The 26,524-nt window shown below is 45.7% G+C and overlaps 1 protein-coding gene across 1 annotated transcript in view; it reads left to right on the forward strand.

Annotated features, from left to right (window-relative positions):
* The first annotated feature begins 1,042 nt into the window (after positions 1-1,042).
* Positions 1,043-26,524, forward strand: part of SLC4A5 (solute carrier family 4 member 5) — a 76,868-nt gene continuing 51,386 nt past the window's right edge. The window contains exons 1-3 of the mRNA XM_054997482.1: positions 1,043-1,115; positions 2,807-3,001; positions 21,808-21,937. Of these exons, the coding sequence (XP_054853457.1) occupies positions 1,043-1,115; positions 2,807-3,001; positions 21,808-21,937 (398 nt within the window). The remainder of the gene's footprint in view (positions 1,116-2,806; positions 3,002-21,807; positions 21,938-26,524) is intronic.

Here is a 26,524-nt window from a genome sequence, read left to right on the forward strand (position 1 = left end):
CTCTCTCACTCCAAATCCCAGCAACAGTTCCTCCCTCTCCCTCTGTCTACTGAAACTGAAAAGCACAGAGAGCTGTACCTTATATAAGAACTGCTCACATAGAGCAGAACAGGAGGTCTCTGGTTGGCAGACACACCTGCCTAACAGGGTTTGGAGGGATGAGATTGGTGTTACCATGGCTATAGAAGGACCATCTCCTCAGTTGCCTATGGGATTAACCACCCTGCTCCTTGCTGTATAGGGCAGAATGGAAGCTCTCCAGTTGGCAGGGAGAGCAGCCTATCAAGGTTATGTGGGCTAAGATTGGGTTTTCCAATGGCAATAAAAGGTCTGCAGACATTCCAGGCCTATGTTGCCTAGGGAATCAATGGATCAACACCAGCCTGTCTGGCATCATGAATCATTCACGAATCAAACGAATCGGCCCCAAAAGTCATGAATTTCATAAAAACTGCAGCCCCATGAAATGCATTTCACGAAACACAAATTGGCCCAATTCATCACGAAATTTGATTCTTATTTCGATTCATGCCCATTTCTAATCACCATTTGCCCATAGAGCAAGGAGGTGGGAAAGAGATGGGTATATGAAGAAACAAGTTAGGAAGAGTTTAACCAGTTCTCCCCCAGATTCTGTTCCTATCTTAGGCTGAAGGTTATTCAAAGACAAATTGATCTGTTCATCCCTCATCATTACATGTAACTTTCAAGAGGATCAAGAGGACCCCATCCTCCAGCTGAGGAAAGGGTCTCTGGCCTGCTTCCCTGTCATCACAAGCTAATCTATGTCATTATGAATATGCTGGGAGGAGGCAAATGCAGAAGAATGTGAGTTGCATGCACAGAGAGAAGCTCCCATATCCTGCTGGGCATGTGGGATTGGAGTGAAAAATCCCCCAGCTCAAGAGTCATCACTCTAGTGACTGGGCTACGTTGCCTCTATTTTCTTGGATGAAAGAAAGAAAGAGAGCAGGTGTGCTCCTTTAAAAACCACACAGCACTTCACTCTTCTTTGTAATCTCATAGCGCTCCTGACATGGCAATGATGGATGAGGAGGATGGCATGAGCGAGAGAGGCCTCGGCACCTCCAGAATGAGATATGATGACGAAGAAGGTAAGGGTGCCCTGTCAGCAGCATCAGTAGCAAAGACCTGCACAGGGAGCCAATGTGTGCATGCCTTTTGATGTGGGGCAGCCTTACTGTAGGGAATTTACCTTTTTAGTTCCCCATGCAAATATATTTGTTCCCATGTGAAAATCTCCTAACCCAACCTGCTAGAGAGAGAGCTTGAAAACTTGCTTTCCCTCTCCTGTGATAAAATCTATATTTTTAAGCAGGTTGGCTAAATGTGTTTCTATTTCCCCACGAATGTATGAATCCTCCTTTTCCTGACTCAGCCTATTGCTTCCTCAACTCAGTGCCATGTATCCCACCATGCAGGTCCTATTGAACAGTATTTTTATTTGTGGAAAAGGGGTAAAAAAAATTTCCACTGATTACTCTCACTTACTTTGCCACTGACCTCGACCTCCCAGGAATAAAATTTCCGGGGGGTTAACAGGCTGCAGTAGGATGGGGAAGTAGGAAAGTTCTGCTTTGCCAAACCTACAGGTATATGGCCGCACAGCAATATTGTCTGTTCTGACTGGTAGCTGCTTTCCAAAAAGGCTGTTCCCACTATCTGGGATTCTTTTAGTGGGGCCGGGGGGCATAGGATGGAGCCTAGGATCTTCTGTGGGCAAAGCATGTGCTCTGCCACTGCAAAATCTGAGAAGCATCCCCCAGTATCCTTTGTAGAAAGATTATCGGACCACTTTGTACATCACTAAGCCCATAAATTGTCCTCCCTTTCTGGTCTAGCCTTGTCATCTGTCTTTCATCAAACTGTTGTCATGCCAAGCCCCCTGCAGAGCCAAAGCATGTGTTAAATGGGTCAATCCACAACCTATCTCATGCTAGGATCTTAATTTTTGTATAGTGGCTTCCTATATGATTGTAATGAACTCCATAATGGTTGTGCAGCACTTTTTTCAAAAGGGGGTGAGGTTATCTTGCTGTGGTTCAAACTGTTGCGGAAAGCGTTAAAATACTTTAAATTCAGAGTTGCAATGGATTTTAATCAATAGAGAGTCAGATGCTTTGTCTGCTTTTAAGAAAACTTTACTTCTAAAGGAAAAGGGTCCACAGGGTCCCAACAAAACAAAAAAAATCTATCCCCTGCATCTTGACTCTACAAAGTACAAAGTTAGACTAACACGAATAATGGAGTATTTTCTCCTTCTTGACCTTAGAGAGGAAATCACCTGACCTATTGACCAAACACATCTTTTTTTCCCGGGCTTTGAGGTAGATAAGGCTATTGGCTCTCTGCTAGGTTTCCCTTCCAGGTCAATACAAAAACATCACACACTGAGTAAACACATTAACCATTAACCATATAATGGTTATGACACATTAACACATTAACACATTAACCATATAATGTCAAACCTTGCAGCCTATATTCCAACATAAACCACTGGTACTGCATGTAGGTGCTTCACACAAACAGTTTCCTGTCCAGACTGGTATCTGTTCCAACTAAACTATCCCTACTGTAACAAGTGGATCAGAGTCAAGGGAACTTTTTTCCTAAGCTTCATGCTCTGTCTGAGGAACATTCCACTGAAATCAGTGTGGTTTACAACAGAGGAAATGCCTACAACTTCAGGATGCAAACCATGCTTGATGCAGAACCTGGGACCCAAACGATGGTTTCGAACACTTGCTGTCTCCTCTTTTTCTTGTACATTCTCACTCCCTAGCAGACTACCATTCCATCTACATCGGGGTGCCAGCACCACGAAGCTACAGGAGAAAAAGACGGAGGAGGAGGTCTTCATCCAGTCGAGACAGAAACGGTGAAACTGAAAGGCACTATGAGAGGCAGGACCGATCAGACACTGATGAAGGAGGGAGGATTATCTATGAGAATGGAAATGGCAGTGCCAGCAGGACCAGTGAGTAAGAAATGAAAAAAAAATGCTATTAGAGTTATGGTGGTGGCGGTGGTGGTGGTGGTAACACCATCTGTACACCCAGTGTTTTACAAAGTAATGAAAATGAAAGGCATCCTTGCCCTAAGGAGCCTACAATCTCAATATAGACGGGAGGGACAGAAAATGACCATGACTCATTGTGGCCTGCAATGTTTAAAATAATTCTTGATTCCCACATACCTACTTGTGCACTTGTCTAATGCATATGGGGCAGAGAGAGAGAGAAATAGGGGAAACGTTGAAAACATCTGCCTTCTAGAGTTAAATTGGTGGTCTTTTTACTGGTGGGTGGAATAATGATTCTAAAAATGCACACAAAGGTAGAACAAGAAAAGGAACAGTATGATAAAGATCAGAATGGTAGACAATCACCAACTATTATTGTGGACACAAACAGTGCCATCGTAAGCACTGACAGCCCTAGAGGATTCTCCTGTTGATATGGCTGAGGATTCTCCTGTTGATATGAGCCCCTGGGGGGGGGCTCATAAAATTGGACCCCGGGGTTCAACCTTCATGAAACTTGAAGAGTCTTTATAGGACAGTCAGGAGTAGATCTCCTGCAATTTTGGTGAAGTTTTCTTGAAAAATGACTCCACCATCCCATCAGATAGCCCTCAGATTAATTTTCTCATAGGACAAGAGAATTATTTGGCATTCCCTGAATATCAAATTAATTCTCTTGTTTGGTTTGGTAATATAGGAAAAATTCGGAAAAATTCGGCTCTTGTGTCCTATGAGAAAATTAATCTGAGGGCTATTTGATGGGATGGTGGAGTCATTGTTCAAGAAAACTTCACCAAAATTGCAGGAGACCTACTCCTGACTCTTTCTGTGTGTGTGTGTGTGTGTGTGTGTGTGAGAGAGAGAGAGAGAGAGAGAGAGAGAGAGAGAATTTTGTTCAGGACTTTGCAGATAAAATCTCTTGCATCTGTCCCAACTTGGGACTTTGCATTAACAGTGATAGACCAGATGGCCTGTGGGGTCTTGCAAGGCTTCATCGTGCCCCCTATGCTCTTTAAGATCTACATGAAACCATTGGGCAAGGTCAATCAGAGACTTGGGCTGTGTTGTCACCAATATTTGGAGATGACAGTCAGCTCTATCTTGGGTTTTTGGCTAACAGCTGATTCCAGGGATGCTATAGAAACTCTGAACCTGAAACAGGTTTGCAGTGGGTGTGGGCTAAGTCACTGAAACTTAATCCAGGCAAGAGATAAATGCTACTGGTGACCTGAGATTTAAGGCATCACCCATTAGTAATGGGCTTGCACACTCCTTGAAGGAACAGATCTGTAGTTTGCTCTGGGACTGAGGCCCGCTACTGGATGAGCAGGTGGCAGCTGTGGCCCAGAGTGCCTTTTACCAGCTTCAGTTGGCTGGCCAGCGGTGGCCTTTCCAGGGCAGGAAAGATCTGGCCACTGGGGCTGGTTCCCTGATTACATCTAGATTAGATTATTGCAATGCGCTCTATGTGGGCCTCTCCTTGAAAATTTTTCAGAAACTTCCATTGGTGCAGAGTGCCGCAGCCAGGATGTTGACTGGAGTGGGTTGCAGAGACCACATTATTACAGTCTGGGCCCAACCACGCTGCCTCCCAGTATGTTTCTCGACACCGTTCAAGGTGCTGGAAGCCAGAATTGGCAACAGAATTGGCACACATTTAAATGGTGAGCCAGATTTTTAAAAGTCTGAGAAATGCTGCAGTAAGGAATATCTTGGAAAAGCAGGGCTTGCTGCTTCAGTGCAGAAAATATTAGATGTTGAAGCAGACCAACAAATCATCAAATCTAACTGCCCACTATAAGGCATTACCACCTCCAGTTCAGTCTGGAGATCCAATCTAGATCATATTGAGGTAAAACATACATACTCTGAACTCCAGGCTGCATTTTCTTCTTGCCAAGACAGGCAGGACTCCGCTTGAAATCTTTAAAAGGAAGGCAGACATTGTGAGAGAAAATATTTTGGGGGCGGGGGAGTGATATTAGAAAAACCGCATCTGATTTGCCATTTTAATATAGTTCAAAGGTTGGCATTGAAGAAGTGACTGGGCCAACTCCATTCTTGGCCAACAAAGAAGGGTTCGCTGCAATCTATTTACTGCAGCCTGGACCTTAAGCTACTTAGCAAAGCTTAGCATTTTGCATACCAAACACTTGTCTGCTTTTCCTGGAGCTCTCAGTACAGAACTTTGCTTGAGTTTTACCAAATCATGTTCAACACAATGCCCATCATTTGAATGGGTGGAGCCGGATAGAGGCTGTATATAACTCAAAGCTTCAGAAGAGGGGTAGTGTGTCTGCCCTCTACAGAGAGGTGCACTGCGCCTACCCCATCTCCTATGGAGTCCTCCTCAGTGCCAGAAGGACAAAAGATTGGATTTTGCTCCCACTGCAAATGAGTATCAAAATGCAACACGTCTGCTTTTTCCATAGGATGTAATGGTGACCATTTGCAGGAGAAAGTACAAGTGCAAATCTTACTAAAGCTTTGCCAAATATCTATCCATTTCCATTTTTGCTGTGAAAGTACTATTTTAAGGGCCCAGAAAAACCCATAAATTGCTGAGAATATTTATGTTTTCCTCATCAAGTCATTTCCATACTTTCCCTCAAATTTATTTATATCTATTTTATTTAGATATTCACAGTCTACTTTCTCCCCCATGTGGACCCAAAGAGGCTTACACCATTGTTCTCTCCTCCACCATTTTATCCTCACAGCTACACTCCTATGCAGTGGGTTAGACTGATTTAGCTAAGGGTCACTCACCCATTTTGCTTCCATGGCCAAGTGGGGATCCGAACTTAGGCTCGCCCAGACCTTAGTTCAACACTGTGCTGTGCTGGCAGTCTGATATGCTACTGCTTTGGCATCACATCTTTTCCTTTCATAAGGGCATCCAAGCACATAGCACAGTAATGTAACCAATCAGATTCAGCCCCCTGTTAAAATCATTGAAAGGAAACCAAGACATATTGTCGAAGGCTTTCACGGCCGGAGAACGATGGTTGTTGTGGGTTTTCCGGGCTGTATTGCCGTGGTCTTGGCATTGGCATTGTAGGCATTGGCATTGTAGTTCCTGACGTTTCGCCAGCAGCTGTGGCTGGCATCTTCAGAGGTGTAGCACCAAAAGACAGAGATCTCTGTGTCACAAGACAGTTGAGAGTGAAGGCAGAACAGATTTTTCACAAAGAGTGACATTAGCCAATCAGGAATATGAGGACAAAGGAAACCCGTTTAGGGCAGTGATTCAGCACGGACCCTTACCCTTTTGTCCCTTTTGCCATTTTCAGACTCTGAAAATATTGCCAAAATCCATAGTTTTCTCCTTTTGGTGCAGCCTCAAATCCTATCATTCTGTAATTCTTGTTCTTATCCGATCTGTATTGGATATAATGTAACCAGAGTTTGCTCTTTTTTCTACTCCTTTATAACCTCTCCCCCGCCCCAAGTGAAAGTCCCACATTGGATGTCACCACAGCAAGTAGGAAGTGTGAAGCATTTGCACTCTCCCTTACTCACCCGCTGCCACATTTAATAATGTCCAAGTCATGTTGCCAGGATCTAATTTCTCACACATGGAAACAAATATAGCTATCTTACAAACACTGACAATTACACTCTTCAATAAGCTAAAAGGCAGACTCTTAGCCACAGTGGGTCACTCATAGCTTGCTTAAAAACCAACCTGGAAAATCCACATGAATAACCATTTTTCAGGGCTGGCCCTGGACCCTGGGAAAATTTGGAATTTCAACCCATTTTAAAATTCTCCAAATCCAGAGCTGGGTGTGAAGGAATATTTTTTTGTATAGTTGTCTGACTTGCTGGTGTTCTCAAAGGTCCTTCAGTAGCATTATCTGCACTATAGGGTTGCTGTTGCCGTTCTGATTGAGAAGAGATTATATATACTTTTAACAAACTTCTCTTGTTTTCATCTTCACTGCCTATTTCTCATCCCCCCCTCTCTTTCTCTCTCTCCCCCTCTCTTTCTCTTGCACACAAAATCTCTCCCTCGCACAGAGAGAGAGTCACCAGTGGGCCCACCTCTCACTCTTGTTGATTTGGTAACTTCACGTCATGAGAACGGAGGGCAAAGCCAAGCGATTCATATGCCCTATAATCTGCTCATTAAGCTGTAGAGTTTTAACAAGACAGAGTGGACAAAATAAGTCAGAGGGTCTTATATTTTGTTGCTGCTGTTGCTTTGGTTGGCTTTGGCTTTGGTTGTGTGTTGCTGTGAGTATTTCTTCCACCAGAAGAAAATGGGGGAAAGACTCCAAACGTTTCCAGGTAAGAAACCATTCCACATATTTACAAGCTGTTGGGATTTGAAAATGTCTTGGAGAGTGATTTCTGTGTTCTGGGCAAAGGTTTTGCAATATAGCGTGTGGTGGAATCTGATTTGCCTCTGAAAACGAAGTACTGTGAGAGAGTGTCGAGGTGCTATCATTTCACTGCATACCTCCTGTGGTTCATGGCCCCTTGACCCTACTATATGTTTTTTTAAAAATGCCACTATGTAAAATGGCTGCTTAGGGAAGTTCCATTCATTGCCTCTGAAGAAGCGGCTGCCAGTCCTTGAAAACTTATGCTGGAATAAAGTTGTTTTAGCCTTTAAGGTGCTGCAAGATTCTTTTCACAGAGAGGGAATGGGGACAGTGCAGCTCAGGGTAGGTAACAGACACATATAGACCTACAGGACACAGCAGATCTCTTCCCCCACCTCCAATGTTTAGAACATTACAGGATCACAGAGGAATGTGGTGGGCTGATAGATCTAAAATCTGTAGAAAAAGGACAATTTGGAACCCAGGGGGATGGAAATCTAGCACAAATAGAAGTTTTAAAGAGAGGCTTATTATGAGTGTCAGGCAATTTCCATGAGATGGTAGGATAAGAAAAAAACTTAGGGAGAAAATGAGCAGTTTTCTATCACAATATGAAGATGTCTTCCAAAAGTTGACTTGCATAATGACCCAGAAGTAAAACTGAGTAGTAGTTGGCATCAGTGAACTTGTTAATGTAATATCCACAGAGGAGTCTTGATTTGTGCATTTGAATTTGCAAGGGATCCCTTTCATAAAATGGAGTCACCAATTTTGCTTTAGATATTAATTTCTTAAAGGAGCATTATACCTTTAGTTGGACTGGAAGCTAAGGAAAGATGGCAAAACAAAATCTGTATCTATGAATGAAAGAAAGAATGCAATTCTGGAACTCTTTGAGTGTGAATATGTATAGGCAAGTGGTAGAAACAGATGAACTCATTTCTTTCCCTATACGATGTCTTGTCAATTCCTGCTGAGAAATTCCAATCACAGCTTGTATTATTTTAGCTAGACCGGGAAGAAGGAAACAAAGACATGTGAAATGTCATCACCTAGAGATGTTATTGTTTGGCCATGTGCTGAAAAGTTTAGATGATACTAATTAACCTACCAAGCACTATCTTTATTTAAGATGGGTTCATAGCTCTTGCTCCCAAGACAAAATAATGAAAAAATTTGTATGGTACGTGACTGTGTATGTGTAAAGATTCCAGTGGCACCTTATGAGGCTAACTAACATTATGTGCCCTGAGGGTGTAAAGTGAAGACATTGTATCTCATAAAGAGGACAGAAAGGGTATAGCAGAAGGGAAAGCAAGGTGCTGAAAGAATACATTGTGACAGCTGAGATATGAAACATGGAAGCCAGACACAGTCCATGTTTACAGCGATTGAAGGTAGTTGCATTAGTCCAAAGGAGACAAAATTGGTTGAGCCTAATAAAAGATATTATGTGGTTGGTATTTATATATAAATTTCTGTTTGTAAGCAATTGTAACACCAAGTGGAGGGCAATTGCTTTTATAATGAAAGAACTAGGCACAATTTGCATTTATTCTGCAAGATGCTTGTGTCCAATTTGTTGTTGAATTCTCATGCTGTTGTAAAGCATGGCTTCCTTAAGGTCAGAAAACAATGTACACACAGACTGAAATTCTATTCCACTGGTTTCTCCATTTTTAAAAATTAGCTCGTATTTGTTCTCTTATGTATGAGTAAATATACAAGAGATTAAAAATGCAACCTTACCATAAAAAGTGAATGAACGTTTAAAAAATCCTCATTACTGGTTCATTCTAGTTTGTTACAATGACTGGGCTTTTGTTTTGATTTATTACGCCTCTTCCCGATGCAAGGCCCAATTCCCACATGCAGGTTGGGGTATTGTGGCAGCTTAGAAATACATCCATGGCAAGAGGTAGGTCTTTAAAGTTTCATTGCAGAGTGTATACAGGTTTTGTCTTGACCGACACAACTGAGCCCTTCTCTTAGTTTTGTGAATTAGACTTAAAAGATTGCTATAGTCAGATCAGTTCAGCAGACAAAACTGCATGGGGAAAGATGGTGGAAAACTGTTCTGGGGATACTTTAAACCAGCTGGCTAAGAAAATTGGGACAAATGTTTTAATCACAAGAAGGCAAAGCGTTTGGCTGAACTGGACCCTGGATATACCTTATAGCATGGAAGAGGCTTTTCTAGTCCAAGTGGGAGAATCGGAAATGGAACAGTTCATCAGCTACTTGAACTTTGGCTGCTTCTACACAGACATTTTGCTCCACCTTGCCTCCCAAACTGAAACGCCTCTGGATTTTCCCCTGCTTTACTATGGTCTTTTCAAAACTTTCTTTGACACAATCCTTTCAGAAACCTTGTAGTTAAAATGGGCCTGCCTGCCATGTAGTGGAATGGTGTGGATTTTTAGACCTCCCTGCCCATATGGTGCCCTTACCCTCAGTATCACCACAGGCCCACCATTTCTCTACCCACAACCCCAACCCCCACCCACCCCCACACCAGCAGAGGCATTTTGAGAGTCAACAGGGGTATTTTCCATTTTTTTTCTTGGTATCTGCTCCTGCCTGCTACCTCCACCACCCTGCCACCAGAAAGCTTTTTACCGGTTTTTAAAATATTGGTAGCGGCTATATTACTATAGCATCATAACACTATAGTAATATAATTACTACTGACTTTTTAAAAATCTCTTCAGCAGTACAAGGGTGGGGGAAAGCAGGCATGAGGGAGTAGTGGTTAGAGGGTTGGACTAGGATCCCAGAGAGCCAGTTTCAGATCCACAGTCTGCCATGAAGCTTGCTGGATGACCATGGGTCGTTCACTTTCTCTCAACCTAACCTACCTCACAGGGTTGTTGGGAGGGTAAAATTCAGGAAGAGAGTGATGTATGCTACCATGAGCTCCTTGGAGGAAGGGTGGGTCAAAAGCATAATAAATAAATACATTTGTAAAGGCAACAGGGCTGTGCTGAGGCAGCCTTAATAATGAGGCGTAAGTGGGCCTCCACCCTCCAAATGTCATTTGTATGAGGAAAGCACAGTCAGACTCCAGCAGCTTTGCTTGGTTGACCAAAGAGAGTGAATGGTTCCTTAGGTGAATACATACCAAGAATTCTCTGGGGTTGTTTCCTGCCCTCCACTGTTCAATGAAGCCCTATCAGTGTTGCCTTAGCAAATGACTCTTTGTTTTGCCTGGGTGATCCCAGGCAAAAAAGAGGAAAGACCTGTAAAATGACCCTAAAATCATCCATTCACACAATATTGAATGATGAAACTTCCTCTGGATAGAGAAAGGACCATGCCTTGAGGATCCCAGCAAAGCTGTATTGGCCAAGATTATGGGCTGCCCGTAGACAGATCGGCTTAAGATTTAAGCTGATGGAAAGAAAGGGAAAGAAAAACCCTTCTTTTCTATTTAAATGTCTCCCTTTGTTTTTTGTTTCCTTCTGTGGCTGGCTATTTTCTTGCATTTTGCAAATATACAGCAGGTGAAATATTATCAGGCAGCTAACATGCTGGTTAACAAACTAAACTTCTGGAGCTGATAGGAAAAGTGGTAGTATTTGATATCTAATTGAAAGATCATTAAAAACTTAATAAATATGATCCCCCATCTTGTCTTTACTCCAGAGTTGATGCTTTGATGTGAACCTGCTGGAGATATTTTTTTTAACCAGCTCTTTTTTTCCCCAACCAGCTCTTAAGGGAAGAAAAAATGAATTGACAAAAATATTAATCTTGTCCAAAGGTTATTGTCAGAGAGGAGTCATACATTTATTGTTATACATCCTTCATGGTATTTGTACAATATGAAAATGTTTTTTATCCTGAAATAGCGACTGAATGAATATTCTGGCCAGGAGAGCTTTTTAATTATTGAAGCCAAAACTAGGCAGCGGCCCGCATCTTTATGATTTAGGCTAATTTTTTTCATCATACACAGAAAAACTTTCATTTTCTAGGGGTTTCTCTGGAATGGCTGTAGTCAGTCCAAACTAAGTGATGCACACAACAGTGTAAAGTAGTGCACAATAGGGTCTTTGGATCCAAACAACAATATTGTATACATTCAGTTTGCAGCTGATAAGGATGGGCACCTTTTCCTTGGATGGGGACTCCGCTAGCCACTCCCAACATGTTGCTGATGGGCTGGTGACTGATAGTTTGAGTTTGGCCCAGAAGCCTCCTCAGCCACCTTCCATGTACGCTCTGGGTGAGGCACTAATCTGTCTAGAAGAGCAGTATATAAGCGCAGGGGACTGTATGGCATTATACCCCACTGAAGTCCTGCCTCTCCCTTCCTCAGGCTCCACTCCAAATCTGCAGGAATTTCCCAAGCTGAAGCTGGAAACCCTAGCAAGGTGTGGTTCAGTGGTTTGTCTGCGAATCAGCACTCTATGGGTTCAAATCCCACTACTGCCATGAGCTCAGTAGGTGGCCTTGGGTAAGCCGCTCCTCTCAGCCCCAGCTCCCCAGTTAAGAACATAAGAACATAAGCAAAGCCATGTTGGATCAGGCCAGTGGCCCATCCAGTCCAACATTCTGTCACACACAGTGGCTAGAAATCCAGTGCCATCTAAAGGACTGTCAGTGAGGCCAGGACACCAGAAGCCCTCCCACTGCCTTCCTTCCAGCACCAAGACAACAGAGCACCACCTCCCCACAAGAGAATAGCATCTATCTCCTGTGGCTAATAGCCACTGATGGACCTCTGCTCCATATATTTGTCCAGTCCCCTCTTGAAGCTGGCAATGCTTGTAGCTGTCACCACCTCCTGTGGCAACGAATTCCATGTGTTTATCACCCTTTGTGTAAAGTAGTATTTTCTTCTATCTGTTCTAACCTGACTGCTCAATAATTTCATAGAGTGCCCACGAGTTCTTGTATTGTGAGAAAGGGAGAAAAACACATCTTTCTCTACCTTCTCTAACCCATGCATTATCTTGTAAACCTCTATCATGTCTCCCCTCAGTTGTCTTTTCTCCAGGCTAAAGAGCCCCAAGCGCCTCAATCTTTCCTCATAGGGAAAGTGTTCCAACCCTTTAATCATTTTAGTTGCCCTTCTCTGTACTTTTTCCAGTGCTATGATATCTTTTTTAAGGTGTGGCGACCAGAACTGTACACAGTACTCCAAATGAGGCCTCACCATCGATTTATACAGAGGCATTATGATACCGGCTGATTTGTTTTCAATCCCTTTCCTAATAACCCCTAGCATAGCATTAGCTTTTTTTATGGCAGTCGCACACTGTGCTGACGTTTTTAGTGAGTTATCTATCATGACTCCAAGATCTCTCTCTTGGTCAGTCTCCGCCAGTTCAGACCCCATCAACTTGTATTTATATTTTGGATTTTTGGTTCCAATGTGCATTACTTTGCACTTGGCTACACTGAACCTCATTTGCCACATGGATGCCCACTCTTCTAGCCTCGACAGATCCCTTTGGAGTGCCTCACAATCCTCTCTGGCTTTCACCACCCTGAACAATTTCATGTCATCTGCAAATTTAGCCACTTCACTGCTTAATCCCAATTCCAAATCATTAATAAACAAGTTAAAAGGCATTGGACCCAATACCGACCCCTGTGGCACCCCACTGCTCACCACCCTCCACTGTGAGAAGTGCCCGTTTATACTCACTCTCTGTTTCCTATTAATTAGCCAGTTTTCGATCCACAAGAGGACTTGGCCCTTTATCCCATAGCTACTGAGCTTACTTAGGAGCCTTTGATGAGGAACTTTGTCAAAAGCTTTCTGGAAGTCAAGATAAACAATATCTATCGGGTCTCCCTTGTCCACTTGTTTGTTCACTCCCTCAAAGAACTCTAACAGATTGGTGAGACAAGATCTTCCCTTACAGAACCCATGCTGAGTTTTCCTCACCAGTTGTATTGGGGGGATAATAATAACACTAACCTGTTCACCACTCTGGGTGAGGCACTAATCTGTCTAGAAGAGCGGTATATAAGTGCAGTTGTTGTTATTCCCCACGGGGATCTGGGCAGAGCTAAGCTCTACTTTCAAGAACTATGTGGATGTTGCATGGTGCCACTCTCCCTTTTTATCATTTTAAAGGGCTTTTTCCCACCTTCCTGCCGAGCCACCCTATAGTGTTGCAACAGGGATTGGGGGGCAGAAAGTGGAGGAAAGAGGGTTTTCCAGGTCTGGGGGGGGGGAGTGCAATTGGCAGTGCATGTACACTTTTTCACAGGTGCACAGGACAAAGGAAGCAGTGGGGGTTGGGGAGGAACCAGGGAACGCGCAGCGTGGGAGTGGAGGAGAGGTGTTGATGTCATCGTTCCCACTCACTCCTAGACCACTTGTTGCTACTGCTGCTGCTACTGTCACCATGGAAAAGGGAATATGTTTTCACTTACATGTTTGTTTTTGCTACAGATTTGAAAGTATGAATGTCAGTTTTATTATTTATCTTAAGAGGAGAAGTGTCCCATTGCTACTTCATTTTCAGGGCCATCCTAAGCAGCGTTGCACCTTTCGAAGCCCATTGACTTGAAAGGACTGAGAAGAGTGTAACCCTGTTAGGGATGGCACAGTCAGTCGCTCAGAAAGTTGTACAGCAGCAAAACAAGAGGGAATGTTGCTCAGTACTTGAGCAAATGTTTGTGTGCAGACAATCCCAGGTTCAATTCCTGGGATTCTTTTCCAAGTAGTCAGTATTTGGAAAGACCCATCTCTGCCACAGACCTCCACTGCTGGCCATGGTAGTCCAAACTGCAGCAGGCAGATCAATGCTCTGACTGCTTACAAGGCAGTTTTGTATATTTCTCTCTGTTTCTAGAAGGCTCTTGCTAAACAGGTTTGCTTGACAGCATCTCTTTCTAGTTTTGATGTCAAGCAAAACTGTATTTATTTCTCCAAGTCTTCATTTCAGTTACTTATAGTAACTTTTTTTCTGGGAAAAGAGGTGGTGGAACTCAGTGGTGGAACTCAAGACCGCACAATGACATCACTTTGGGTCAGCTGGAACAAGGGGGGAGTTTTTTAAAGTTTAAATCGCCCTCAATGAAAATGGTCACATGGCCAGGGGCCCTGCCCCCTGATCTCCAGACAGAGGGGAGTTTAGATTGCCCTCCGCACCACTTGGTGATCTCTGTCTGGAGATCAGGGGGTGGGGCCACCAGCCATGTGACCATTTTTAAGAGGTGCTGGAACTCCGTTCCACCACGTTCCCGCTGAAAAAAAGCCCTGCTTATAGTATTACCAACATGCCTGGAGAAATATATCCTGTCCTTTTAATAGAAACTTAACCTGTGGAAATGGATAGTTGAAGCTGTTCATAGCAGGGAGGCAAGTAACATTACCAGGTAAATAAAATCAACTTAAGCCTCTGTTAAAGGGACAGGACATTGTAAGTTACATTTAATTGAGTAATTAGTTGGAAAAATCAGTTATAAACGTTTCGATCAATTAATGCTTCTTTTAACAGATCAGTAGATTCTTTCAAAGAACAATGTAATTACTTTTAAGGCCAGAAAATTATAAAAGCCATGAGTAGCAGGCACCATCTTTGAAGAAACGATAAAGAATCTTGTGACACCTTCAAGTCTGATAGATTTATTGGGGCATATGCCCCAGTCATTCTATTAGTCTTTTGGGTGTGACAAGACTTCTTGTTGCTGGCTAGCGATGATGTGGGAAGGAAGGGTGAGGAGGCATGGTGACAAAGGCACTGACACAAGTGCTGGATTTTAAAAAGAGGCCACAACTTTATTGATTTTACAGCTGAGGAGCATTGGCACTACATGGGCATGGATCCCAGCATCATCTGACCCACCTGTCAGCTGATGACCCCATTGCCCATGTGGGGGGGATGATCGGATGACAGTTAGAGGGAGACCACAGGGGTGGATGCCGCTATGTGGATCCCCTGCCATCTGGGAGTGAGCCAGACCCGACAGCCCCCGAGCTGGGCACGCACCTGCCAGACCTCACTCTCCAAATACCTTAAGGGATTCTATAATAAGGAAACTGAGCACCAAGGCTCTGTTTCCCCCAAAAAGGATTGGTGCCCATGCCCAATCACCTCAAACAAAAGTTGTGATGAAGAAAGAAAACGATTAAATAGCCCCTAGCATGCACCTGTAACAATCCACAATAGGCCCCACAGCCCCTTCAGCCCCCAAAATCAGCACTAAAGGGAGGGCAGGGTGGGAAGCTGGTAGCAAGCAGAAAGGCTGGAGAGAGACAGGGTAGTTTCCTTTAAAGCCCCGTGCCGTGGACCTGGGAGGAAACACAGCCTCCTTGTTCACTGGGCTCTCCTTGCCCCCCCCCCCAGCAGCTCCCAGCCGGCCAGCTGTGATTGGTCAGCCAGCTTTTTGAATTGTGGCTGCATGGGCGCTGGGGGGCCCATGACCAGAAAACATGGTGGCTGCCATGCTCCTCGCCCTTTGCCTCCTCCCACTGCCCGCAACCAGAGCCTTCAGGTGAATCTGGGCACCGGTGTTTGTTTTGGCTTCACATGTTACAGAGTATTCAGGTTGCACCTGGGGCTCCCATTCTGTACCTCTGGCAATCTCACTTAGTGAATGCTTATCTCAGTATGTATGGCAGCATGATCTGAAATCCAAAATGACTTTTTTATAGAATTATTGTTTTATTCATATGTGACTATATGCATATTTTATGGATGAAAGCCAATGTAGGCTAAAGTTTCTTTAGGTACTGACACTGTTAAGAATCTGAGTTATGCAAATAAAACAGTACCTGAGCCAACAGAACCTCAGCCATGTCACAGAAAATGCTGAAGCATGTCTCTTAGTTTACTTGTGGTCCAAATGTTTTGCCCCCAAACCCTCCATAGTGTTGCAAAAGATCTTGATCTGCTCCTCTTGCATTGGCTGGTACAGCCACTTGATAGTGGAAAGTGTTGCCAAGTCATAGCTGACATACCATGTCCTTTGATGGGGTTTCAAGGCAACAAACGTGGTTTGCAATGGTCTGCCTTTGCATAAAGACCCTGGTCTTCTTTGGAGGTCTCCCAATCAATTACTAACCAAGGACAATCCTGCTTAGCTTCCGATATCTGACAAGATGGGGCTTGCCTGGGCTATCCAAGTCAGGGCACAGCCACTTAGGACAGCCAAATGTCTTTGTCAAGCAGATCTGCTTCCAGACTTTGAACAACCACCAAGTCTGAGCCTTTTAATGCTCTTGTAATACAGAGACCAAACTGGTTCCATGACCCTGCCAGCCCACTGGTATGCTGCCAGTGGAGCAGAAGTCAGGAAAGCTGCTGCTCCTTCATTAGACGCTTTAATCCTCCACTTTCGTTTTTCTTTGAAGGGGAGGGGTTGTTAAAATCATTTCAGCCCCAAATCGCATTTGTCCCAACTTGGGTACTTCTGTGATAGAAACTGTAAATCAGAAATAAACTTGCCAAGCCTTTGAAGTCCAGTAAATACTTGACGACATCACCATAGGCCCAATGGTGTGACTTTAATGCTCTTAGTCAGGAAATCAGGATAAACTATAATGCAGCGAACATCCTATTCTTTCTGGGGCCGCTGTGCTCTATCTGGCAGGAAACCAGCACATGCGAGTTTGAGGTGGCCCTCCCTTTTGGCATCCATCTCCAAGAGTTTTCCAAACAAAGACATTTCTATAAATAGATTAGTTGCTAACATATTAAAATGGAGCTAATGCCAACTTTCATTAAAATAGACTGTAGGCACTGAGACCATTCTAGGATTGTTTAATCTCTTTTTTCACTTGAAAGGGCTGTGTTGGAAACTAGCCCATGTCCAGCATCTAATCAGGTCCCCCTCACCCCAGATCCGATGAACACACTGTCCTAGAAGAGATGGTTCTGCTCTTACAATCCACAGCGGTCCAGCTCAGCAGCAGCTAAGTGGTGTGTCAGAAGAAGAATGGAGACAAAACTCCTCTTCTTAGGGTTGCCACTTGACCAGAAACAACAGACATTTGTTTGCAGGGATTTTCTTTTAAAAGCCTGTTATCAGAAAGGCAAGTGGCAACCCCCATTACTGTTCTTTGTAGCTGTATAATTGATGGGGTTTGTGCTGAGCGCAAACTCTGAAGCCACCAAATACTGCCACCGTGTCTCTACTGCCAGACCTCTAACTCCTCTCTTTAATTCCTGATCATTCCTTTTGCTCGTGCACAAGCAGAGGAACTAGAGGCACAATGAAGAGAATGTGTGCCACTACAAGCATCTTTACAAATAAATGCACTCACTGGCAGCCATTTCTTCCTGACAGAGCCAGATCTAGGGTTGCTGGTGCCCGGGGCAACCCTAGTCCGATCTCGCACGCAAGCACAGCGTGCGCACGCTCCTGGCATGGCACGATGACGTCATTTTGGTGACGTCATCACGCAGGGCAGCGGAAGCAGCGTGCGGGGCTGGGAAGCCGCCCGCACCATTCACCTCCCCGCAGGCGAATGGCACAGGCGGCTTCGCAGCCCCCCGTGCTGCCTTTCACCTGCCCCACAGGACAGGGGGCGGCCGGCTGCCTCCTCTCCTGCGGGGCAGGCGAATGGCGTGGGCAGCTGTGCTGCCCTTTGCCTGCCCTGCAGGAAAGGGGGTGCACGGCAAGCTGGCCGCCCCCTGTCCCGCGGGGCAGGCGAAAGGCAGTGCAGGGGGCTGCAAGGCTGCCCACGCTGCTACCCACGCGCTCCAGCAGCTGGCAGCTGCTCCCGGCACCCCCTCCCTGCTGGCGCCAGGGGCAGACTACCTCCCTGCCCCCCCTCGATCCGGCCCTGCTTCCTGAGGAATGAATTAGTGAGCTGGTGGGTCAGAGGTCCATCAGTCTTCCCACAGCAACATTTGGGAGGCCTGTAGAGAATACAGATAATCAGACTTTAAGCCAGAGTCCAGTAGCACCTTAAAGAATGTATACACCAAAGAGTAGAATAACATTGCCCCACCAGCTGCCTTGTGCACTGCCAAAGATCTAAAAGTCATGTGAACATGAAAATCATGCAAGCTTGTTCAAAGCAAGTGAGTGGGCAGTCAGGCAGAGTCTTCATATCATTCTGGTTCCTTCACATGGCCCCAGGGAAAGCCTTTGAACCACTGGAACTAAGGGAATGAATACTGAGCTGAATGCAGGGGGTTCTTTGCTGAACCTGCTCAGAGCCAAGCTACAAGGGACGCCTGACACAGGTTGGACACTTGTCAGCTTCCCTCAAGTTTTGATGGGAAATGTAGGCATCCTGGTCTTGCAGCTGCAATGGAGAGCCAAGCTGTAAAACCAGGATGCCTACATTTCCCATCAAAACTTGAGGTAAGCTGACAAGTGTCCAACCTGTGTAAGGTGCCACTTGTAGCTTGGCTCTCAGTCAACTATTTGGGCGTAGCACAGTAAAGAAGGTGCTGGCGCATCTCAGGAGCTCAGATATCTCCTGGCTGTCAACAGTGCAGGAAGCTTTGGGATCTGTGCTACTACTACACAGAGCTGAGCTGGGTGCTTTACTTGGGGACAACAAAATGACCAGCATCTTGTAGTGTAGTGGTTGGAGCATCAGACTGGGAGACCCAGGTTCGAATCCCCACTCTGCCATGGAAGTTCACTGAGTGACCTTGAGCCAGTCATATTCTCAGCCTAACCTACCCCACAGTGCAGTTGTGAGGTTAAAAAGGAGACAAGAATGATGTAAGTTTTTGTGGGTCCCCATTGGGGAGAAAAGTGGGGTATAAATAAATAAGTGTGTGTGTGTGCGAGCATGCGCCATCAAGTCAAAACTGACTTATGGCATCTCCAGAAAAGGGCTTTCAAGGCAATTGAAAAGTAGAAGGGGTTTGTCGGTGTCTCCCTCTGCAGTCTTCCTTGGGGGTTGCCCATCCAAGTATTGATCCTGCTTAGCTTCCAAGATCTGACAAGATTAGGCTATACCATGCCCCTTTCCCTTATAAATAAATAAATACCCTCAGGTTTTTTGCTCCAAGTATTGATGGTCATACTTGTTTCAATTTCTTCTGCTATCAGAAAGGGAAAAATTCCTTGGCTGCATCCACACATGGCTGGATAGTTCACTATTGATCCACTATAGCAACTATTTGTAGCTGTCAGTTGCAAATGATTGCAAGAACACAAACTCAGAGTAATATTCAAAGATGCATGGGTGCAGCCCTTGACACCAGCCTCTACAGTCCAGAAACACAAAGTCCTTGAGTTTACACAGGCCTCCTGGCTGGTCCACCTGGAAATGTGGGTGTGGAAACTGGCATTGGCTACGCACAGGGCCGGTGCCAGAGGTTCTGGCGCCCACGGCGGTGTGCGTGCGCGCTCTGCATGCGTGCATGCCATGGACTGCGTGATGACATCATCACAGACGTCATCACACGCCGCAGGGGGGCTGGGCAGCTCGCGGAGCACCGAGGACAGAAGCTGCAAGCTGCTGCTGGGCGGCGCGCGGAGGCTGCTCCGCGCACCGCCCCAGCAACAGCTCACGGCTTCTGCGCCCGGCTGGGGCAGAGGAGCATGCAGCAGAGCTGGCATGGCTGGCTGCAGCTGCTGCTGCAGCCAGCCAGCCAGCTCCGTGCCGCCGCCGCTACCACGCACCCCAGCTGGGCGCACAAGCTGTGAGCCGCTGCTGGTGCGGCACTCGGAGGCTGCGCCCAGCTGGGGTGTGTGGCGGCGGCGGCAGCGGCAGCACAGAGCTGGCTGGCTGGCTGCAGCAGTAGCTGCAGCCCAGTCATGCCAGCTTTGCTGTGCGTGCCTCTGCCCCCGACACCCCCTCTGGCACCCCTCCAATGCCCGCGCGCCCGAGGCCACCGCCTACCTGGCCTCCATGGGCGCGCCGGCCCTGGCTACGCAGTGTTGCCTTCCCCACTTAGAGGTCGAGATGCCCTGGCCTGTAGGCCGGCCTATATGGATATAAAATTTAACCCCACCCTGATTTCCTCAGGCTGATCCCCTCCAAGGTATCTACACAGAACAATAAAATTAAGGAAATGACCTCTTGAACTGCTAACACAGCTTCTCCTCCCATGGTTGTTGCCAGTTGTTCCATATTTCAAACCCTCATTGCGTGAGGAAGTTTGGCATGAATTCCTAGTAAACTTCACCCTGGTGGGTTCTGAATGGTCATATTGTTTTTTTTTATGAGTTGTTTCCTCAATGCTTATTATCCTGCAAACAGTCTTTTCATTAGAAATACTGAGAAAGCTTTGCTACACAATGAAATTACGGAATTGTAAATATCATGTATATTTTAATAGTAAAACATGTATGTGAAAATATACAATATTTTAGAGATCATAGGGTAACAATGTGTTTTCTGTGTCTGAAGGGAACTTTATGTTTTGAAGGCACAAATTATTTGGTTGGGGAAGTTAATTTATGTGGAATGGTTTGGTAGATTATCTGTATTTATGCTCAGCATCTGACTTATTTTCATGTTGGTGGCTGACATCTCCATGGAAGTTTTGTGTAGCTCAGATTGGCTGGTGACTTTAGGGTGTGTGATTTGGAGGCTTTTGCCACATGGTTTGTAAGGATGACTTTATGAAGTTTTGTGAATCACTACAAGATATTTGATCTGCAAGGCATCTATTCTCTGTTGTGGTATATTCTGGTCTGGATTGCAGAGGCTGAACTATAGGGATACTAGTTCATGGATGAATGTCCAGTCTGTTCTTAGAGCAGCGATCTGGAAAAGAAAGTCTTTTGGTCACCTCCAGATCTGTGACAGTTTGTTAACAGGACTTGCTTGTCAGTTTATTATAAACCTGTCTGGTACCTAGTATTGACAAATGTTAGAAGGCACAGAACAGGCTAAAGAGAGTGAGGAGAAAAGGAAGGAGAAGAAAGGAATGAGGTGAAAGACTAAGAGCACCATGCACACTAAAAATATAAACAAGAGTGAATCCTGTTTAACTTTTACAGAAGAACTCTGAGAACTGTAATTCAGTGAGGGTGCTGAAAACGTTATTCGTTAGGACTCACGTACTCCTTCCTAGAAATGCATCCCTCAAGAGTAACTTGAGGAAAAAGCTATGACCACTAATCCGGTTTTACATTTGTAGTGCAGACATGCACTTAGGGGGTGTACAAGGAAGGGAAGTGAGCAGCTGTTTAGAATTGCAGGGCACTGTTTACCGTGGTCATGGTCAGTCAAAGACATTTTTTCCACTCTTACATTGCTGCCTAATACAACTCAAGCACCCTCTTTGACATTTTAACATCCTTCTTCATTGGCACCCTTAAAAATAATGCCACCAGAAGTTACCATTCTGGTCAGTGTAGGATCTCTAAAGATCAAACTTCAAGAGATATGTTGTTCCCTATATCTCCATCCCTTGCTGTTCTTTAGCTTGAAACCTCGTTCCATTATGTGGTCTTGACACTTTTTTCTAGAGCAGGTTGCATTAAAAATTGGGAGCTGTGAGCAGCAACTGCCCAGCATTAATATTCATTCTCTCCTTGACTCAGTGTCTCCTGCTGCTGAGAGACTCCGTTATATCTTGGGTGAAGATGACGACCTTCCTACCCCAACATTGTTTACTGAGATGGACACACTGCAGCACGATGGAGAAGAAATGGAGTGGAAAGAGTCCTCCAGGTAAGGACAAGTCGGAGGCTAAACAGCTGGTTCTCTTCAATAGCAAGCACATTTCCTCACTGAGAGAGCACAACTCTTAAAACAGAAGATTGGAGAAGCTCTACGTATCCTAAACTGGATACAAACTAAATTGAGAGAGGCTTGAGTTCTTAAAATTTACACCAGACATTAGAAAGTTATAGCCTGTGACCCCATCTGGCCCCCGGGAGCTTTACATTTTGCCATGAAGCTGCTTAAAAGTGTATTGGGAGCCTCATCCCAAGATCCAAGGGTCCTGAAAAACTATTAAAAACCCAGGGGCTGAGCGCCACTAAAAGCAGCAGAATGGGAGAGAGAAGCTACATCAGGGCCTCTGCCTGTTTGAAGGACTCTGTGCTTAGAGTTGTCCACCTTCTCCTGCAGGGTGACACCAACATTTTTATCTATATTGCCTGCAAGAATGCAATAAAATGGAAGTATGAGATAATGGCTAGAATAAGGTAAGGGTTTCAGACCAATGTAGGTACTTTGATAGAAATTTATCAGTCTTGTTGATTTGTTTGGGATGAGTGTGTTTCTCTTGGAGGCACCATGTGTGCCTGCAAATCAGTAGCACTGCTTTGTAGCCAATGTGTTGTTGTGGTTAAAGTGTTTGAGTAAGATTTGGGAGGGCAAGGATCATGGCCCTGTTGAGCCATCAGTCTCCCTGTGTGACTTTCAGTAGGCTGCTGTCTCTCCGCCTACCTCGCAGGGCACTTGGGAGGATAAAGTGGAGGGGCGAGCCATCTATGTGGCTCTGAGCTCCTCAGAGGAAAGGTGGGATTTAATGTGACAGATAGATCCATGGCTGGTTTCTGCTGCTACCCTTGCAGAGCTGATTTTTCAAGCCCAACATGGTTTAGATAGAACACAGCAGAGCCAAGCTACAAGTGACTTTTTTCACATGGAGAACACTCGATTGTTCTCGTAAGTTTTCCTGGGAAGTGAAGTCCGAGTGTCCTTCCCCTCTGTTAGAATCGCTGCCTGAAGAGCCAGAGAAAGCCGGCGGCAACAACAGCTTTTGCAAATCGTTCCTCCAGTCACAATCCTGCTGGACAAGAGGGCTCCCAATGATCGTTTGGGGGAGGGCAGCTGCTACTTTCTCCCTGGGCGTCCTGCTCCCGGGGAGCTGCTCTGGAGAAAGCTGCCGTGTTGGTGAAGCTCCAGCCGCAGCAACAGCGGAAGAATCTGCTGCTGCTCTAACATGCCCTTCCCCTGCTCCTGAACTCCTGGAGAAAAACTGGAATGAGGGCATGTTAGAGCAGCAGCAGATTCTTCCGCTGTTGCTGCGGCTGGAGCTTCACTGACACAGCGGCTTTCTCCAGAGCAGCTCCCCGGGAGCAGGACGCCCAGGGAGAAAGTAGCAGCTGCCCTCCCCCAAACGATCATTGGGAGCCCTCTTGTCCAGCAGGATTGTGACTGGAGGAACGATTTGCAAAAGCTGCTGTTGCCGCCGGCTTTCTCTGGCTCTTCAGGCAGCGATTCTAACAGAGGGGAAGGACACTCGGGGAGAAAGTAGCAGCTGCCCACCCCCAAACGATCGTTGGGAGCCCTCTTGTCCAGCAGGATTATGATTGGAAGAACAATTTGCAAAAGCTGCTGCTGGCTTTCTCTGGCTCTTCAGGCAGCGATTCTAACAGAGAGGGGAAGGACACTTGGACTTCACTTCTCAGGAAACCTTGTGAGAACAATCAAGTATTCTCCACATGAAAAAAGTCACTTGTAGCTTGGCTCACAGTAAGGACACCTGATTGCTCTGGAAATACTGAGACTTTTTCATCCGTTGTAAACTGCATCAATGGCATATGGGCAGTACTGATTCGAAAGCAGTCTGACTAGCTGGTGGAGTCTAGCAAGGCACGCAGACTCTAGCAAGCAAGTCAGTGTACAAAGTGACAGCAGGGCAATGTAGGCTGCACCCACATAAAAACCCACCCCTGAGAGTGGATCAGAACAACCTAGGATGGCTGGTAAGGAAGTGGGGAGGAAACAACTGCTGTCCTGGGAAAACATTGGCTGACTGAACTCTAGATAGCTTATCCTGCAACAAGACAGAGGGTTAAACTAGATGTTACATGAGTCATATCTGAATCGCATTCCCCGCAGTCACACTAGAGTTGCAGGTGTTGTGGGCAGGGTGGCCTTGTGCAAGTGGTCTTGCCTGGTGTGGAGCGAGGTGGTCAGGTGCACAGGCTGTGGGAGAGTAGTCAAGAGTCAGTCCAAGGTCAAGACACAGAAATCCAGCTGATAGGAACGTTGTTTCAGGGTATGTCCGTTAAGCAAGGTCGGGGGGGGGGGAGGTCCAGAGGGTCCAATACCAGTAAGTCCAAACAATCAGGCAAGAGCTTGGTCAACCTGGTCCAAGGTCACTACAATTCAGGCAAGGTTTCAGGTGGCAGTTGCAGTGTCAAGAATATACACTTGTTGCTTCCACACCCTGCAGCTCTCTTGTGCTGCCCTTTATAGTCAATGTGCTGATCATAACCAGCTGCATGAGAGCACGGTACTTACTCATCATCACTCCCTAGAAGCAGCTGGCACTGGCTCAGGAGGCCAACACTTCGTCGCCTTTCCTGCAGTTTCATCCTCTGCTGCTGCCTGTGGCTTTCCCTGGGTGGGGGATGAGCTAGGAGAGTGGGAAGTCCTGGGCCGGGCTTCACCAGTGGCGGGTGACCCTGAGGGTGTTGGTGCCCCAGCTGTTGCCGGTGAGCTCTGCTCTGCCGGCAGCTGTTCTCCCTGATTGCTGATGTCGACTGCATTGGGGTTGCTTGCCTGGGACTTCCCTCCTCCCGAGCAGTCCGTGGCTACACTTGGCTCTACTTCTTATGAGGAGTCCTCACGGGCTATACTAGGCCCCCTTGCTCCTACATAGTCCTCACTGAAACTCAGCTCTGGCTCTGGGTCAGGCTGACCTGTGACAGCAGGCTACTGCCATTCATTCATTCATACATTCATGCATGCATTCAATTTATAGCCCTCCCTCCTGCAAACATGCTCAGGATGGGTTACAACAACAACAACAAACAAAAGGACACAGTTCTGTTTGGGACAACAGCATGGGGGGGGGGGGTCCTGCTTTTGTCCCATACCATTTTCCCAAGCATGAAAGACCCTAGGGATATTATTTGCCCCATTTTGGAGTCCCTCCTATCTCTGAGCCCCACTTTGGAATTCCTCCTACTGGGCAGAATGGGGCACCTGTGGTTCCTTAAAAGGCAATTCTCCTCAGCTGTAGTTTGACTGTAGCAAGCACAAGTTGGGAACCCTTAGTGTGACTTGTTAGAAGTCCTAATGTTTAGAGTGAACCAGAGAAAAATCTCATGCAGGAATGAAATAGGGATTCAAAAGTACAGATAGCTGAGGTAGAAAAGAAATACAAGTAGGCTTGCCGTTTTCCCACTTCCAGAAGGTGATCCCTACTTTGAGCCACCAACCCCAGTCACCACTTGTTTGGCCAACAGCAGGGGTTGGGTGGTGGGTGGGAACAAGACAAAACATTAGCGGCACACTAGCATTATGAGGTCATTTCTGGGGCAAACCCAGAAGTGATGTTATGCTGCTCTAGGATTCAGCAGAAATTCTATGGTAAAGGCATAGAGTTTCTGATGAATCCTAGAGCAGCATGATGTTGCTTCCAGGTTTGCCCTGGAAATGACATCATGCCATTGACATGATGGACCCCCATGTCCCTGCCTTCCCAGTCTTCCACCTGGTGCCAGTCACTTGTTAGCAGCCCTAGTTACAGGGTAGGTGGAGTATTAGAAAATCTTCTCCCCCTGGCGAGGACTTGCTTCCAAGTGGGCATTTTCCTGAATGCTAAGTGGCAATCAGAAGCAAACAGAGCCAAACTCCAGAAGCTCTGGAATCCTATAGGTACCATTCAGTTCAGATCTGACCAGTGATAGCAATAGTAGTACAGGAGATTGTAAGGATAAGCTGACACCCATTGCTGATGCCACTGTCCAGGTCTAAGCTGAATGGCCCAGGCAATGCTGGCTGGTCGTTTATGCCTTGCTCCTGGATCATTTTAACTTTTCAGTCTGCCCTGTTACACTCCACCCCGTGTCACTCAAAGCCCTTCTTTATATGGTCTACTGGCAGGGACTGTTGCTGGCAGCTTCCTTCCTTCTCTTCTCCCCCCTTTCCAAGATAGGGCCAGCTTCAGAGCCCCTAGCTCTCTTCTAGATGCATTCCATCTCTTCCATTTTGTAGACTGAAGCAGGTGACCCTTTCCTCTTGGGCTATACCCACAAGTGTAAATCAGCCAGACATTTAAGGGTTGCAGGATTCTGCTAGGAACTATGTGAAAATGCAAGCTTCATTTTGCAGTCAGCAGTGAGAGAGTTAACTTGCCTTTTTCTTACAAACCTTTACAGCAAAACTGTTTTTAAAACCCCCAAAACTTTAATCAAAGTATTAGAGGAAGTGTAAGAAGTCCTTGCTCTAGTGAATTATAAGCTTAGTAAAGTTTTTAAAAAATAAAAACCACATGGATTTTTTTTCTTCCCAGCACAGGCTTTTTAAGTGTTGGCCCATTGTTTTTCATTATTATTATCTTTACTGACATTC

The sequence above is a fragment of the Eublepharis macularius genome, chromosome 14 (genome assembly GCF_028583425.1).
Source record: "Eublepharis macularius isolate TG4126 chromosome 14, MPM_Emac_v1.0, whole genome shotgun sequence".
Taxonomy (NCBI): domain Eukaryota; kingdom Metazoa; phylum Chordata; class Lepidosauria; order Squamata; family Eublepharidae; genus Eublepharis; species Eublepharis macularius.